Below are 12,199 nucleotides of genomic sequence, written 5' to 3' on the forward strand. Positions count from 1 at the left end.
TAAGTTAATTTAAACCCTTCTGCTCAGAAATATTTGTGAGACCTGGATTTAGCTCTTAGCATGATGCATGATGGTCCAGCCCCTAAGCAAGAGATCTGGAACTAAAAATGATCAAAAGGTAAATAATATTTCTCGACTTTATCATATTTGCTGCCAGTTATGTAAATACTGAAAGGTACAGTGTTGAATGTCTTTGTGGCCACGTGAGAGCTTTAATGTTTTGTAAGTGGCTAGCATATTATAGGATTTCCTGCCTGGAAAATGCTTGAATGAACATTGGTAGCTTTAATCTGTGCCAGTGTTTTGTCTGGCTCTTTCATAAAACCACAACTGATTTTATACTGTAATCCCACAATACAGAAACCCATCACAAATGACCCGTCAATATTTCTGCCATAAGCTACCATCAGGTTGTAATCCTAACAGTTTAAGACAAGAAAGGCAAGACTCCTCTTGTAACGTGAAAAAGTATATTTCCCAAAATGTCAAAAAGAAATTTGCTGTAACAACCTTTCTGACAAGAACAGAAAAACAGATTTTGTCTCTTCATTTTCAGGTTCTATGTCTACAGTTTCCCTATTACACAGCATGGAAGGACATGCTTATCGAGGCTGACAACATGTAGGAGGATTTTGCTGATATATATGGTGCATACCTACTCAGAACATTAATGTGAGTCTGAGAGGACAGATCGGATGCTTATTTACCGACATTCCTTTTCTGTTTTCATGGAGCTGTCAGTGCAAAAGAAGAACTTCCCCTTAAAGAGCTGGACCGCGATGACAGCAAAGATGAACATAAAGAGCTGATACACAATGAGGATGTTGAAGACGTTCTTTAGAGACGTGACCACACAGTCAAAAACAGCCTGTGGAGGAGAAAGACAAGAGGGAGGCAAAGTAAATAAAATCTGTCAGAAGCCTGTGAAGCAACATTAAAAAACAAGTTTCTCATATCTTGATCAAACCTTGAGTTTAGGAAGCCTCTTGATGGTTTTAAGAGGTCGCAGAACTCTCAGAACTCGGAGGGACTTTATTGTCTTGATATCTCGGCCCTTGTTGTTTCTGTTGACGTTAAAATAAGGCATTAAGGAGCACAGCTCTACAGTCAAACTTGATTACGAAGACATGACACAAGTAGTGAGAGCAAAATGTCAGTGAATTGAGAGAAAAAAACCACACAATGTAGCAAAGAACTTCATGTTTGAGAGAAAGGCAAACATGAGTAGTAAAATTCTGATTCTGTGTTTATCTATCTATCTATCTATCTATCTAATCTACCTATCTGTACTTATTCACATTTTATACTCCTAATAAATGCCAGACTCTGAATGACGTGTAAACTATAACATAGTAAGAAAAGCACTAATCTAAAGAGAAAGCAAAGGTCAAGATGCATGGAAACAAGAGAAATATGTATAAGATTTATGGGAGAGGGCTGCACAGTGGCGCAGTTGGTAGCACTGTTGCCTTGCAGCAAGAAGGTCCTGGGTTCGATTCCCGGCCGGGGTCTTTCTGCATGGAGTTTGCATGTTCTCCCTGTGCATGCGTGGATTCTCTCCGGGTACTCCGGCTTCCTCCCACAGTCCAAAAACATGACTGTTAGGTTAATTGGTCTATCTAAATTCTCCCTAGGTGTGTGTTTGTGTGAATGGTTGTTTGTCCTGTATGTCTCTGTGTTGCCCTGCGACAGACTGGCGACCTGTCCAGGGTGTACCCCGCCTCCCGCCTGGAACGTAGCTGGAGATAGGCACCAGCAACCCTCCCGACCCCATTAGGGACAAGGGTGCACGGAAAATGGATGGATGGATGGATTTATGGGAGATGTACACATGTAAAAAATTTTTACCCCATCACATTCCTGGTTGCCCCAACAGTCATAAAATCCACAGGAACAACAGAGAAAAAAATTCAGGAATAAAAAAAGGTTACATCACAGCCATATTAACAACAGAGAAATTAACATACAGTAAAACTTCAACAAATTGCACAGTGGGGGTTAGTTAGTCAGTTAGTTAGTTATCTGTCGCATGCAAGCCATGAAAGACAACAGAAAAAAAGTTACACCAAAAACCACCTTCACCTCTTAAAGCCCAGAAGTGAAACCTAAACCTGAGTTACACACTCCAAAAGCTCACAGGTGTCTCGATACATGCAGCTTGTGACTTCAGGAAAGGCCGCTTATAAAAGTACTGCATGCTCTCAAACTTATGAGCTGCGGTGAGTCAGTCATTAGTCATAGGAAAAGGCTGAACTTTGTTGTGACTCACGTTAGCGCAAAGGCGATCAGAGCTCCCACCACTACAATGAAGTCCAGGAGGTTCCACATGTCTCGGAAATAGGAGCCATCATGCAGAATGAGACCCTGGTCTATCATCTGGAAGCCAAAAATATATGCATGCAGAAAAAAGGCCCAGAAAAATGTTGTAAAATGTCTTAAATATAAAATTGAAATGGGAAAATTGCTTCAGTCACCTACCTTTATGATCATTTCAAAGGTGAACACTCCAGTGAAGACGTAATCAAAATATCGCAGCACCTGTACGGTTTGAAAAGGGCATTTAACCAAACTCCCCATAGTTGATCAACTCTACATTAGACTTATTCACCAGGTACTACACTTGTTACCCAGTACTTAGAGAGGTGACCAAACAAAAATACCTCAGGACAAGACTCACCAGGACGGAACAGGTCATTGGGGAATGCTATCAAAATCAGCCTGAATCAACTAAGCAGATACAATTATAGACACAGATACAAAAATACTGATATTTTTTAGTTCTGTCAGGATCTGGGTCTGTTGAATCACCTCACTCATACAATATTCACCAAAACAAATCACAAAATATCAGTTGTTTGGCAGAATAACAACCACACTGATTACCTAAAGTGTGGCAGTAATGTAGAGCAGCGCTACCATTAAGCTGCATGACTCATGAGACCAATTTATAAGAGGAAAATCAGCATCAGAGCAACAAACTGGTTTTAAACCGCACACCAACTCAGTGCATCAAATGTCTTTTTACTATTGCTGAGAAAATTCCTATGAATTCACAATGGATTTGGAGCATTGCACCATCCGGACGTAAAAAGAAGACGAATGTGCGCTTACTCTGGACACTTTCCATGACACTGTGAAAAGGGAAAAGTTGTCAAAAAAACAAACTGCACAGCGATTTGGCAGCAGAGCAGCTTATTCTCACCTTGTATGTGAATGAAAGCCAAATGTGTCATGACACATTGTTGCTGACTGTGTTATGTCAACTAGAGATCCAACCTGACAGTCGCACTGAGCTAAAATGTCATCTTCGGTAATTTACTATGAGAAAGCGCGAGGTTGTAATCATCATTTAAGGGTGTTCTAACAATATCTTCAGTTTGTGATGGATGATACAATGGAAAGTTCTAAAGTTCAAATACGTTTTCTTTTGATATTAGGTAGTAATATAAAAAGATATGTTAGTGCCAAGTTTATTTATATAGAATATTTTAAAACAACATCAGTTGGCTGAATTGCTTCACAATACCATCCACAATCATAATAAAGAGGTAAATAGGATTTCAAATAATTATTTAGGGCGTCATGCATAATCAGTCACAGGCCAGAGAAAATAGATGAATGGGGTGAACATGTAGAGGTAAGCTATTCCACAATGTTTGGGCAGTCACTGTGAATATTATAAGCTTTGATCACTGAATTAAGAACTAGCTGGATCTGAACACCTCATTTAGCCATTTATTTTATTCCAGTCACATATATTTATATTTACGCAAATATTTAATTAACCAGAATGTACCCATAAATCCAAAATTAGTAACAGCCATTAACAGTTCACATACCTTGTTTCTGTCTGAATTTGTGCACACAGGGTCCTCTGCTGCCAACGCGATGCTACTTGCCACAATCACAAGGAGGATGGTCATTTCAAAGTAGCGAAGATTGACCACATAGTGACAGATCCTCCTGATGCTGTGGAGCAACAAAAGGGAGGATGCTGATTGGGTGGATGCAAAAATTCAAGATGAATGATTTATAGGATATTTGTTGTATTTTACGGGTTGGAGGCTTTGAAGATGAACATGCTGTCAGGCGCTACGGCTTTGGGAGGCATCGGTGGTTCCTCATCCTCTGTTTCCTCCTCTTTCTCATCAGACTGGTACGCCTCCAACTCTTTGCTGTTCTCTAAAATAACCCAGAATGTGAGAGAAGACCAAGAGGCGGAAGTGAGTTATTTTTTTCATGGACAGCTATGACAAAGAATATTAACCATAAAAAGACTAGTAGCTACTAAATTTAGAATTCAGAAACACCTACAACTGGTGGTACTATTTTTATGATGCCATGTTTAATGCAGTATGACTGCAGGGGGAAAGGAAACACAGGTCTACCTGACACAGGAGTGAGCTCCAGAAGGGGCTGTGAAGACATTTCAATGGCCACGCTTCCCTCTGGGTTGGACTTATCACGCTTGATGGATATCTTGCGTTTCTCCGACTCGATGGTACTGACAGTGTATTCTTTTCCCTCTAAAGCGGGGTCCATTGACATGTTCTGGCTCAGGGATTCATACTGATCCCTGCAGCCACCCTCTCCCTGCTTTGACCAGGTGCACTGTGGAGGATCGGGAATATTGCTGCTGGGTCCATCTCTGTTTCATCATAGAAAAAATATTTCAAAACAGAAAAAGGCCAAAAAATAAATAAATAAATACCACAGTATGTTATCATAAAGGAACTGTTTAAAAGTTTAAGTAAATTAACTTGAAGTTTATGCTTTTTTTGTTTTTGTTCCTCTTGTTCAATGGTGAATTTAGCACTTTAAACAACAGATTTAAGTAAAATAAGCTTGGGTCTAGCAGTTGCATCAGTTGGTATGAACAATAATGAGTACTTAAAAAGAAGACAGAAACTTTGATTTAACTTTGGACTGACCTACTACCATGTAACATAAAAAGTTTTGATGTTACTTTTTAGATTGTGCAAACAAGAAGAGTTAAAGAGCTCCCTCTCTCTTTATGTCGTGTTATATGAGAAGACTACATTCCATCCAAATAGCAAAATGAGCACAAGAGTGGCACAAAATGATGGGTCTGATGGTTTGATCAGAAGAATTGTTTTTCAAAGTGAAATTTGTGGAAGAATAAAACTTTGAAGAAAGAAAAGGAATATTTCACAAGAACTTTCTTACCTTCTGCACTCTTCCCCGACTTCTGCGTATGGATTGACAATGCATGTTCCATCATCTTCCTCTATCTGTGCATTGTTCTGTTGTCCTCCCTCTCCATCAGTTCTCTCACTTTCTTCTCTGTCTTCCTTCTCCTCTCTTTCATCAATAGTCTTCCTCTCTTGACTGAGCGACCGTCTGATATGTAGAACCTCGCGTGGGGTCTGTGTACAGTCCAGACTTTTGGCTTCAACCCAGGCTTCTCGGTGACGGTGGCGCCTGTGGCGGGCTCCTTCTTCTGGTCCCTGACTGGACCTGAACTTCCGGGCCATCCGGTGCCTCCCACCGCCAGCGGTCCGGTGGTTTGCTCCTGCTGTTTTCTCCTCACTCAAATTGACGAGAGGCTCAGCAGCTGGAGGCTCCGGCATTGGAATAGAGACAGACATTGGGGGCTCAGGTAGGGGCATCTTCACTGACATGGGAGACTCGGGCAGGTGAGCCGGGCTGGTCTCCGGGGAGATGGCGGGGACATGTTTGGGAATAGAGGGAGTTTCAGTGTTGTCTTCTGTAGGAGTGCTAAACAATTCCTCTCTGCTTGCCATTTGACGACGTTTGCGTAGTTGGTTGGCTCTCTGCTCCCACACAGACATGTTAACTTTTCTTCTCCTCTCCCGGCGGTTAGCAAAGGCCCTGGTGCCATTAAGGGGCTGTTCATCTGGGGGCCCCACTGCACAGTCCGGGTCCTCTGGGAAATTGGGCCGCCCTCTATGGATTGCACGTTTTCTGTATAGGTAGGGCCTTCTTCTGCCACTAAAGCATCACAACACAAAACACATCTAAATAGGGGGGCAGTAACCTGTCCATACAGACAGATTTAGTGACAAGAAACAAACATACAAAGATCCATTTGGCACACCAGCTATCTAATCAGAAAATGCTGGGGGAAAAAATGAAATAAAATTAGCAAAAAAAAAAAGGCAAACTGTCTGCTAATAATGTCTGCTAATTCTTAACAGAAAATATTCCCATGGAACAATGTGCGAAAAAACATCCAAAAAATGAACAATAATACCTGGAAGGAAGGGACGGATCAGAGGTCGAAAAAAAGGAGAACAAAACCCACAACAACAAAAAAGAAAATGTGTGGGATTAAAGTGCAAAGATTGTGTAACATCTACAAAATCATCTCAGGAACCGATTAGGGAAATTAAAGAAAGGTCTGTGTGACAGGGATGCATTCAGTTATACTTACTGGTGTTCTGATTCTTTTGTTGTCCGATGAGTGGTCATTTGAAAACAAGACATTAGTGGTTTACAACGTACACTGAACTTCTGATGTGGCACAGAACAAAATGAGAACATGGAAGGTCATCTGGTGAACATTAAGGTGCATTCCAACAAATTAACATATCCTCAAAAATATTTATTTAGCCTCCATGCCATGTTGCACGGATGGAGTAACAAGCAATTACTGAGTGCGTATAATCTACTGTATCTGAACATAATTTGAGGTGATATTTCTGTATCTTAGCATCCTTTTGCTGTTGGTCTTATGAATCTCATTTTTTGAAGAAGCTGAGTTTTCAGTTTTCATCTGCTGCTAGCCATTATCATCATCATCACCAACAAAAACAACAGAAATATACCACTCTGAGTAATGGATCAGTTCACAAGATTAATTTTGCATTGAATGACTGAAATAATTTTTTTTCTGTGATATTTAAATTTTATTAATACATACTTGTGTCTGCTTCAAATTAGGAGCTCAAAAATTGCCGAGTTGAGAAACGTTATGAATCAAATAATTTTGTTCAGTGCCACATAACAAGAATATAACAAGACAACAAGATGGAACCAGAAAAACTCACATTGATAAGCATATTAGTGGTTGCAACACATAAATGATTTACACTTATATATGTTACACACAAATGATACATACATATTCAAAGCTAAAACAGTCACAGAGTTTAAAAGATCTGTGCTTTTTTAAAGCGGTTATGTCCATATGTCCAAAAGTAAAATATTTGTATTTTTTATACTGCTGGACAAAGAAAACACATCAATACTGTAGTGTTGTTACATGAAGACAGCAGTTTATCTTGTCTCCTTTAGTAGTATTTTTATCATTTAGATAACAAATCAAAGAAAACAACAGGATACATCAAATACCATTATTATTAAATCTGTTTTGTTTCGAAATGACCATATTTATGACATTGCATTTAGCAATGGGACGCCTACATTAATACAGTAATCCCATTGATCATATGAAACTATGAGTTGTGATGTGTTTTGGTCATACACTAAAATATGAATGAATTCCATCTTATTTTAATAAAGACTAATGTAAGATGTAAACCAATAACTTACTCTGATATCAAGCCGTCTCTTCCTCTTGCATATCTCTGATTGAAGAACTCCTCTTCCTCCTCTTCATCCTGGGGATACAAATGTGAAAAACAATGATTTGACATTTAAAGTTTTAAACACAAAAATACATGAAAATATATCATTTTTACAAGTTCACACAATATTGATATAAAAAAATGCAAACCTTGGTTAGTTCCTGTGCGTTTGCCAAATTATCCACAGCGATAGCCAAGAAGACATTAAGCAGTGTGTCTGTCATAAAGGTTGTTAAGGATTAATATGGCTAGCAAAAATTCACCATCTCTTCTCTATAAAAAAATACTAGGACATTAAATTTGACACAGTATATAACAATATATACAGCTTCTATTTGATTTCCAAGTCAACAAGTTCTTAAATGTCCAGATGGAATTCAGCGTCTTTATTAGCAATATGAGAGCAACATGAAAATAGTTTGCTAGGGAGGCAGAGTCATTTAAAAGTAAATGTAAATAATTTCAGGATTTTCTTATCTACATTATTTAATGACATTAACAGCAAAAACTGTGAATTTTCAGGTGACTGGTGGACATAGCCACAACTGCAAAACAATATGCAGCTTCAATTATATGTCAGTCTGGAAAATGTTTTAAACAAGCTAATAACAGCCTACAGAATTTAGTCCTAATTGTTTTTGTTTGTATTTTTTGTACCACATTTATTGTTTTCAAGAAAACATAAATCACAGAGGGTTTTTTCATGCCACAGAATATGCCAAACCCATAATTGAAAATTGGTGGTAAGAATACCAAAAATGCAAAAATCTTTTTTTTTTTATTATTATTATTCTTTGAAGATAAGGAAGATAGTTATCCTATCAATAAGTAACTCATGTCCGTGATGACTGAATGTAAACTTCTGACTGAAAATATAACAACTTATTTCCCCAATATGGCTATAAGGGACTATTTTTGTTCATTTCACTGTTAATGCTTTTCTATTTTTACACTGTGAAGCATCTCTTATAATTGAATTTTTCAAGAATGCATTATTGCCACTTTTATCTGAATACTTTTAAAAGTGATGGTGCACAAGGGTCCTGATTACATCACAGCACTCTGGCCACTTCTGAGGTCAACAAGGATACAGTTACCGAACAGAGTGAGCACTATGAAGTAGATGGATGACCACATGCCGTACTGAACGCCTCCTTGTGAGCGGATTCCATTATACATCACCTCGTTCCAGTCCTCACCAGTCAGAATCTGCAGGTAATTAAAGGCACGGAACATATAGCAGAAATAATTACACAGCTCAGGCTAGATTAAAGCCAACGTTGGCTTAAAAATACTCCAAACCGCAGACGAACACCCCCCCTCCACCCCCGTCTGATAACAATATGGTATTAAAAAGGGTGACGAGCTAATAATTACTATGTTTGCTAATCAAAACACTCTTTCACAGTACAGTTGGTTTGAAGCAGATCTGATGTGGACTTGTTCACGTTTCCCTTGTCTGATATTCATGTGCGCATATGTGTGCTTGGATGTGTGGGACGATCGCGGAGGCAGGGGGCGGAGAGCGATTGAGCAGAGTTGTTTAATCTGCGCCTGGGGTGAGAAATATCCCAGGGTGCAATGTGTCATGGAGAGCAGGCAGGATGGGGGGGATCTGTGGGAGCCAAACCTGAAACACTGTCATGATGGCAGCTGGAAACGTGTCAAAGTTGGTGGGAGTGTAATCTTCAAAGATGAACCTAGAGGGAAAGCAGATAGAGAGGCAGGGTCAGATATGACCAAGGAGGAAGAACAGGAGGAAGAAAAAAAAAAAAAAAGAGGATGAAGAGGATGCAGAGAGTTATTTTCATCCAGACTTAATGCTTCCTCTCCTTCTTCCCTCTAAGAGACCATTGAGGAAACTGCTGTTGCATTTTTAACCCAGTAAATACTGTTTCAGAACGACAGCTTGTGCGGAAGTGTAGGTTAAAACAAACTGAAAAATAGAAACTGGTTTTACGGGAACTCACAATAAAAGAAGTCAGTTCATACCTCCCTCCAAAAAGCTGCATCCCAAGCAGTGCAAACACCACAGTGAAGAGAAAGAGAAGAAAAAGCAGGCTGATAATGGACTTCATGGAGCTCATCAGGGAAACAACCAGGTTCCTGAGAGAAGCCCAGTACCTGCCAAGAAAAAAAATTATATTTGACACATCAATTTCTCTGAAACCAGAATTTCTACAAGGTCTTAAAGTTATTAAAGGTTTTAAATCCCACGGTTCTAATTTTGGACCTTAAAAAGTCTGAAAGGCAGACAGATTCTTTTCTTTTTTATCTACAATTATGCAAAAGATTTCTGCTACTGAAACTGGTCTACTGTAATAGCAATTATACTGCCACTAATATTGGAAACAGGGATTTAAATAAAGCAGCCAAAATCTGTTGTAAAAAACTGTTATGAAGCCTTTGACATAATATATAAATGAATTCAATTTAGATATCATATAGGTGTAAAATTAAGTCACATGAGCGTCTCTGTGCTATTAGGTAAGCTAAAAAAAGTGAAGTTATTATGTTATGGGATTTTTCAAGTCCTACATTTCATAAAGGTCTGAAGAAGCTATAAATCTATCTGACTAAAACTTTCTGACCCTCACAGTGACATGTTTTCTCACTTAATTTTTGTTGTTTTTGAAGGCCGACAAACTCACTTGGTGATCTTGAATATTCTCAGAAGTCTCAGCGCTCTCAGTACACTGATACCAAACGACATGCCGGGCCTAAAAAAGCCCCATACCACCTCAAAGATGCTGCCGATAATGACCTGCAAAACATGTTACACATGAAGAAGAAAAACTAATTATGTTCCATGACTTTAATCTTGATTGTTGTTAAGAAAAATGTAGCTATAGGAGGGATATGTTCAAGTCTTACTAGCTCAGGCAAAAAGCATGCAATGATTATGTAAGTTTGTAGGTGAGTTTTATTAGTTCGAGATGTTGTTTAATTATAATCTAAAAGAATAATTGTTTATTCCAAGTGATATATCAAAGTCTTTATTGTGGAGCATGAAATCGAAACATTAATGTCTATGAAGCAAAAATAATTTTGGTTGGTTTTTCTACAGTCACATGGAGTCAGAATAAAGGATGAAGGATCTCACCCCACAGTCAAAGCAGTTGAAAGATGAATGGAAGTAGAGCCGGAAACCCAGACCGTACATTTTCAAAAACATCTCAGCCAGAAACAGCCCCAGGAACACAAACTCTGCATAGTCTGCAGATATGAAGAGAATCAGAACCAGTCATGTCAAAAAGCTCAAATGAGGTACCATAAAATCACAAACAGCTCCATCGTTAAACGTGACCTAAATTTTTTCTCTTCAAGGTGTTAGTTAAAAGGAAAACCCTGTCAGCTGTTCATGATTGAAACACACAGAGGATGATGGTCAGCCAGTCAGGCTGGTCATGGTGCACGATGGCCACGCAGATGGTGTTGAGAGCCACCAGACTGAGGACCATCAAATAGAATGTGTCTGTCTTCACCATGCGGCGGATGGAAATGCGCAGCATGCGCTCTTTACGTCGCAGGTAGGCAGCTGGGCCACGACGGCCGCTGCGAAAGTTCATTCTTGATCTTGACATGCCTAGAGGTAAGAAGAATAGGAACATCAATGAGCAAAATAAAAAGATTTTATGCCTTTTTAATGCCACAAGTAGAGACACCCCTGTCCAAGTAGAAACAGGGGTGTCTCTGTTTGGACAGGGGTGAAAATGTCCAAGTAGAGACCTCCAAGTAGAGGGGTGAAAACGTGAAAATGTTTCAAATTGGTTTAATACAATCTTAGTACAAAATAAATCCCACCCGTTGCCTGAGTGTTTTCTTAGGATTTTTTTCAGTCCCTTTCCACTCTGCTCACTGTCTGTGGTGGCAAGGTAAAGCTCGTTAATAATGACTTGAATGGCATGCTTCCTTTTCTTTCCCAATTTGAAGAATGACTAATAAAAATGGACCTCTGTGTCATATTAGCAGCCCCATAAAATGTGAACTCACAGGTTGCTAATTAAGACCCCCAATATCCTTTTGTTACTCTCTTTGTGAGAGTAAAAAATAAATATGGTGGCATATTTATTTTTTGAAAAAAAATAATAAATAAAATAAAAATTACATAAAAAATATATATTTTTATTTCAAACTAAAAAATTAACTTAAACTTAAGGATGTATTTTTCTAATGACATTTTTGTGATATTTTTCTAATGCGATATACTTTGATATGATATCCAAAATACTTTTTACACAGGGCACCAGTAAATGTGGAACATGCTGTTTCTAAGTAGGTACAGAATGAGGCAACTGCAGACTAGACTACTCTTTAAGTTTTGAAGCTCTGCTGCCAATATTGGTATACAATAGACACTGTTCACATTACATTCTGAATACATTTTATTGGTGAAAAACAGTCAAAGAAACATTTTACCTAGATTAAGATTTTACAGGTCTTCCAGTTTATTTGAACTGGTGGTCATATGTTGTCCAAAAATTTCTACGATAAGTTAAAAAGAAATGAGAAATGTCCTTGACTTACTGGCGGTGGACATGTCTGTGTACTTGTCACTTCCTGGTGCGCCTCTCCGTGCACCTGTCTTTTTACTTGCTCGTTTCAGCACTGAAAAAAACACAAAATGG

The 12,199-nt window shown here is 38.7% G+C and overlaps 1 protein-coding gene across 5 annotated transcripts in view; it reads right to left on the reverse strand.

Annotated features, from left to right (window-relative positions):
• Positions 1–12,199, reverse strand: part of LOC114146626 (voltage-dependent R-type calcium channel subunit alpha-1E-like) — a 61,635-nt gene that overhangs the window by 11,076 nt on the left and 38,360 nt on the right. For 4 of the 5 annotated variants that reach the window (XM_028020885.1, XM_028020883.1, XM_028020886.1 and 1 more), the window contains 18 exons: positions 12,099–12,179; positions 10,948–11,157; positions 10,675–10,787; positions 10,223–10,335; positions 9,564–9,695; positions 9,202–9,271; positions 8,663–8,780; positions 7,721–7,788; positions 7,537–7,604; positions 5,188–5,973; positions 4,389–4,648; positions 4,056–4,182; positions 3,840–3,969; positions 2,479–2,538; positions 2,270–2,376; positions 1,849–1,860; positions 968–1,064; positions 708–868 (listed from right to left, as the gene is read on the reverse strand). In XM_028020885.1, coding sequence (XP_027876686.1) covers positions 708–868; positions 968–1,064; positions 1,849–1,860; positions 2,270–2,376; positions 2,479–2,538; positions 3,840–3,969; positions 4,056–4,182; positions 4,389–4,648; positions 5,188–5,973; positions 7,537–7,604; positions 7,721–7,788; positions 8,663–8,780; positions 9,202–9,271; positions 9,564–9,695; positions 10,223–10,335; positions 10,675–10,787; positions 10,948–11,157; positions 12,099–12,179 — 2,713 coding nt within the window. The remainder of the gene's footprint in view (positions 1–707; positions 869–967; positions 1,065–1,848; positions 1,861–2,269; positions 2,377–2,478; positions 2,539–3,839; positions 3,970–4,055; positions 4,183–4,388; positions 4,649–5,187; positions 5,974–7,536; positions 7,605–7,720; positions 7,789–8,662; positions 8,781–9,201; positions 9,272–9,563; positions 9,696–10,222; positions 10,336–10,674; positions 10,788–10,947; positions 11,158–12,098; positions 12,180–12,199) is intronic. The other variant, XM_028020884.1, reaches the window with a different exon arrangement.

Source organism: Xiphophorus couchianus, chromosome 6 (genome assembly GCF_001444195.1).
Source record: "Xiphophorus couchianus chromosome 6, X_couchianus-1.0, whole genome shotgun sequence".
Taxonomy (NCBI): Eukaryota; Metazoa; Chordata; class Actinopteri; order Cyprinodontiformes; family Poeciliidae; genus Xiphophorus; species Xiphophorus couchianus.